We start from the raw sequence: 4,818 nt of genomic DNA, 5'->3' as shown, positions 1-4,818 counted from the left end.
TGTCAGTGACAGAAAAAGAAAAGGTGATTTCAAGATGGAGAAAGAGATTAAAAAAACCTCACCCCCTCACTCTCTCACACACCCCCTCACTCTCTCACACACCCCCACATCCTGGACCTCAGGATTCCTCAGTGTCTCATCCTCACATTTCTCTGCTGGGATTCAAACACTTGGAGGTTTTCTTTCTTCTTTCTTCTACTTTTCATCAACAAATAAAACTGAATTAAACAACTGAAAGAAAGAAGAAGAAGAAGAAGAAGGTAAAGTTCCTCATGAGAAAGTCTGGGTTAGAGATTTTAATCTAAATCTAAAGAATTTTATTGTTAAACCTGCTTTTAAAAAATATTGTTTTTGAAAATATAAATATTGACATTTTTTTTGCGTCAGTCAGTAAAAATCTGGACAATTAGCTTGCTATGCTATTGTAGTAAGTAATGGGCATTGTGTGTTTGTAGGGGATGCAGTCTACACTCTACTGTTTTGGGATGGGTGTGGTTTTATTCACACTGGCTCCGCCCGCCACTGCATTTTCCCGTGGTGCCAGCCACACCTCCTGCCAGGAAATGATTCCCCACCACATCCGTGCACATCCCCAGGACCCGCCGCACAGCTACGTCACCCTGCGTGCCTCCGCCTCATCTTACCTGCCTGGACAGTTCATCACAGGTAGCTGTTTACTAACCCACCGTTAACTCATTAGCTAACCAGCTAACTAAGGCTGCATTTATGCTAATATACTTTAAAAAAGATCTTACCTATCACATGACCGTACAATATGCTGCTGTAAACAGGACACTCCTCCTTCTTGTGTCCTCAGTGACTGTCAGAAGCTCTCGGGACTTTATGGGTTTCCTGCTCCAGGCTCGCAGTGTGGGCAGAGCCGGAGCTGGAGTTGAGGCCAGGGCCAGCGATGAAGTTGGAGTAAGAGGAGGTTCCAGGTCCTCAAGAATTGGCCCAGTGCTGGTGGGTGGTTCCTGGACCTTCACTCCTCCCGGCACCCACACCCTGCGCTGCCTGTCAGAGGGCGACACCCTCACCCACTCTGACAAACAGCTGAAGAGGAACCTTTCGTTTGTGTGGAGAGCTCCTGACGTTCCCATGGGAGACATACGGTTCTAGTGAGTACGAGCCAAAAGTTGTGTTTTCACCGCAGGAACTAGTATAAGGCACTGGGAACTTTCCCAGGAACTATGTGCAGGAACTACGAACTAAATGGAAGTACCCATTTCTTTGGCCAAACAATGGAACAGTTGGGGCTGATTATTAAAATATATAACGTACTGTACCAAACCGAACCATTCATCAACACAAATGTCTTTGTTGTTCCAGCATCACGGTGGTTCAGTCATACTTTGTGTACTGGGCGGGGATCAAGTCTGAAGTGGTGCGTGATGGGAGTCAGAAACTGTGGAATGGGAGGAAAACCACAGAGAAAGATGGAGGAACATTTGCAGAGCAGGAAGATGAATGGACTGGTCCGACTGGTACGTAAACATGCACAAATACTGAATGTACTTTTTGCAGGAAGAGGAATTTACTGTAGTGGTTATAGATATCTGAAACCACAAAAAAGGAGGTTTGCCAAAGCCAGTCAAGTGTTGGGATTTACGCAACCCGAAGAACAGGGACTGCACAAAAAACGAGTGAGACAGTTGTACTACCCTGATTCAATTTCTCGTTGGTCACTTATTAGTTGTTGGCAGTTAACTCTAGCATTAACCCCAGGCAAATAATCATAAATAAATGACATACAAAAGATAATAATGATGCTAACTGCCCTCTGTAATGCAACAATACCTATTTTTTTTGCTACGACTACAGAACCCACAAGACCACAAAACAGCAGAACCCGAGGCTACGACTCTCTGGAAACAGTCATTCGCCAAGAGATTAAAAACTTGGCAACTTTGACGACCCTTGGAAATGAACTCTGGACCAATCAGACAGTCAGTGAAAGGAACAAGATGGCAACTTCAGGATCTCCTCATTTCACCACCAGTGGCAGCGCGACTTATAGCAATGCAGCATTAGGTACGACAGAAGAAGCAAGCGTAATTTATACCAAGGACCCCATAAGCACCTCTCTTTTTACGACTGACCGTCATCTTTCTACAGCGTCTTCCTTCTCAGCTGAAGAGGCAACAGAGATGCTACATGCTACTACTCTTTTACCAAACATCACAGATCCAAACGTCACTAATCCTCTTCCCCTGCTGCACTTCCTCACTTCCTTCACTCATGTAAAGGATATTAAGATGGAAAGCAAAGAGTCACAGGAAAAGTTACAGGACTCAGACTGGCCCACTGTTGCTCAAACAAAATATACAACATTTAACCCCCAAAGTACCACCTCATCTACACCTTTAAACAATCACAGTTTCCACCTTGTAAATCCCCTGAGAACCAGTACCCACAACCCCATAGAAATTATTCAGGATCACACTAATTCAGTTCAATTCAGGACCCAGACTAGTTCATTTCAGCCCTGGGGGACAAGCCTGACTCAGTCCCAAACACAGAACTCCCACGTAAAATCTTTGCATTACAAACACATTTCTTCACCCAAATATTTTCTCCCCACACAAATCGCCACATCCAAACCTCTCCCCTTGTCTGTAACAGGTACTCATGGGACCCTTCTCTTCTCTGCCACCTCTCCACCCAAACTCTTTTCCAAGTACAAAACCTTGTCCCACAATTCCACTCTCCACTCCCCTCAGACCTCTGCTCTGCCCCAAACAATTTCAACCCTTATTCCAGAACCCCCCAACCATAGGCTCCAACCAAACACCTCTGTGGGTGATGTAAACAAATCTCAACCTGAACCAAGTCAATCTGGACCAAGGCAAACCAGTCCACCATATCCTGAGCGTCAAACAACTGACTTCTTCAGGACTCTACCACAACCACAACCTGTAAGTATTCAAAATCCACCACCAACATCTACCTCCAATCAAACACTGAGATTTCTCCAGATAAAACAGCCTGAATCTTACTCACTACCTGAGTCTATGAGCTTCTCTCCCAAATCATGGTTCCAATCTACTTTACACACTGGTTCACCCCTGGCACATTCCTTTGAATGGAAGAAGACTGAACCCCCACAAACCCCTCCATCTTTGACTCATCTACAGTTCACAATACGTTATGGCCCAATCCTCGCAACAAATCAGGGTAAAGATGTCATGACTCATGATCCTCAAGCAAAGATCAAAACCATTTCCCCAATCTTTGCCATTTCCTCAACTACTGAACCAACATTTTCTGGCTCTACCCCTCAGTCTGCTCTTCACTCTTCATCCTCCACACTGGCATCAACACGTCCAACCTTGAAGCCAACATTTTTCACTTACTCCAGGTTCTCCTCCGGGAAGCGCCAACCCAAAACAACTCCTGCCCTTTCCGTTCCCCCCTCTCCTTTTCCGATCTCAGTTCCTCCTCATGTCCACCCAGTTAAACCTTCTTCTACTCATTCTGTGGCTTCCTCAAACTCTTCATCACCCTTTGTCTCGATTACCCCAGTCCCTTTATCTAATCCTCCCTCATCTCCTTCTAACTTTTCTAAGCTGATCACAGCTTCAACCTTTCCTTCTTCACCCTCTTTAGTTTCTACTGCGTCCATCCCTCCTACACCTCCTCTAGTTCCCACAACATCTTCTTACTCACTGGGTTCCTCATATTCCATTGACTCATCCGTCACCCCTTCATTTTCAGGGTCCCCTCTGTCGACCTCCCCTCACCTAGGACCCTCTCCAGCTCCCCTTCGCTCTCTCTACAACTCCCTCTTACCCTCTCCTTCCCCTATGCCCTCCCAGAAACTAACACAAGGTGAAAGTTCGAAGATCCAGAAGCACCTTGTCCCATCTGATCCTGAGGCCAACCTCACCCCACCAACACAAAGAACAGTTGTTCACCAAATCCCGGATCCCCATCCAAAGCTCGATCCAAATATCAAACTAAATCGAGGTGATGAGTTAAAACCAAACCACCCAAACACTGATACTAAACAAAAACATCCTTCTAATCCCTCTGGAACCCCAGACAAAGAAGGGAAGTATCCGGACATTATCCCCAGACACAGTGCCTGGGAGCTTGGCATGCTGCTGGGCTGCTCAGCTGGCTTAGGGATGGTGCTGGTGGTTGTGGTTCGGTACATGTACCGTCAGGCCTGCGGTAAACGGACGGGGGTGACTCTGAATGACAGGGAGAGAGAGTACGAGAGAGGGGAGAGAGGGCTGATCCACGTCCAGGAGTGTGGCGATTTGGTCAGAGTCCGGAGAATCCGGGAGAACAGTTTTGTGCTTCTGGCAGAGTACGATATTCTGGCATCACCTGGAGACTAAAATACTGGCAATGTATGCAAAGGTACAATTTCAGGTCCATAAACATTTATAGAACCGTTTATAAAGCTAAAAACATAGTAGCTATTTAGCCTAGCATTGTTTTTTAATTAGTTTCTACATGTGAGATTTTAAACATAAATAAATAAACTAATTAGTAGTATTGAGGCTAAATAAAACCACTGCCAAGTTAATATATTTCCTCCATAAACGTCATGTTTATGCTGTAGATATTGATTATCCTCAGAGGATTAACCATTTCTGCTCAGAAGCTTTAGGCTAACATTTAGCCCCATTAGGACGAAGCCTAATTAAGTTGGACTTCAAGTTCAGGCTAAATTATTTAGCTTTATGACAAACTTTTTATAAGACTATAGCATGCATGGGTTCATCTTTTTCTGTAACCTCAACAAATGTTTTAAAATGAAAATGTAAAGGAGCGTGTGGTGGACACTGTTTTGTGATTGCATGTAAAACC

General features: G+C 44.9%; 1 protein-coding gene across 1 annotated transcript; it reads left to right on the top strand.

Moving 5' to 3' along the window:
- Positions 1–465: 465 nt before the first annotated feature.
- LOC131456452 (uncharacterized) lies at positions 466–4,418 on the top strand. Its single transcript, XM_058624798.1, has 4 exons — positions 466–666; positions 818–1,118; positions 1,330–1,484; positions 3,607–4,418. The coding sequence occupies exons 1-4, from the start codon at positions 486–488 to the stop codon at positions 4,341–4,343; spliced, it is 1,374 nt and encodes a 457-aa protein (XP_058480781.1). The 5' UTR covers positions 466–485; the 3' UTR covers positions 4,344–4,418.
- The last annotated feature ends 400 nt before the right edge of the window (positions 4,419–4,818 follow it).

The sequence above is a fragment of the Solea solea genome, chromosome 3, assembly GCF_958295425.1.
Source record: "Solea solea chromosome 3, fSolSol10.1, whole genome shotgun sequence".
Taxonomy (NCBI): domain Eukaryota; kingdom Metazoa; phylum Chordata; class Actinopteri; order Pleuronectiformes; family Soleidae; genus Solea; species Solea solea.
The sequence above is the reverse complement of the archived record's forward strand: the minus strand, read 5'-3'. Positions and strand labels throughout refer to the sequence as shown.

Excerpts from the sequence above, each read along its gene's own strand:
- LOC131456452 (XM_058624798.1), top strand. The coding sequence starts at position 486 with ATGGGTGTGGTTTTATTCACACTGGCTCCGCCCGCCACTGCATTTTCC. Across the intron at positions 1,119-1,329 it reads ATGGGAGACATACGGTTCTA|CATCACGGTGGTTCAGTCAT; the intron begins GTGAGTACGAGC and ends TTGTTGTTCCAG. Across the intron at positions 1,485-3,606 it reads TGAATGGACTGGTCCGACTG|TTTCTACTGCGTCCATCCCT; the intron begins GTACGTAAACAT and ends CACCCTCTTTAG.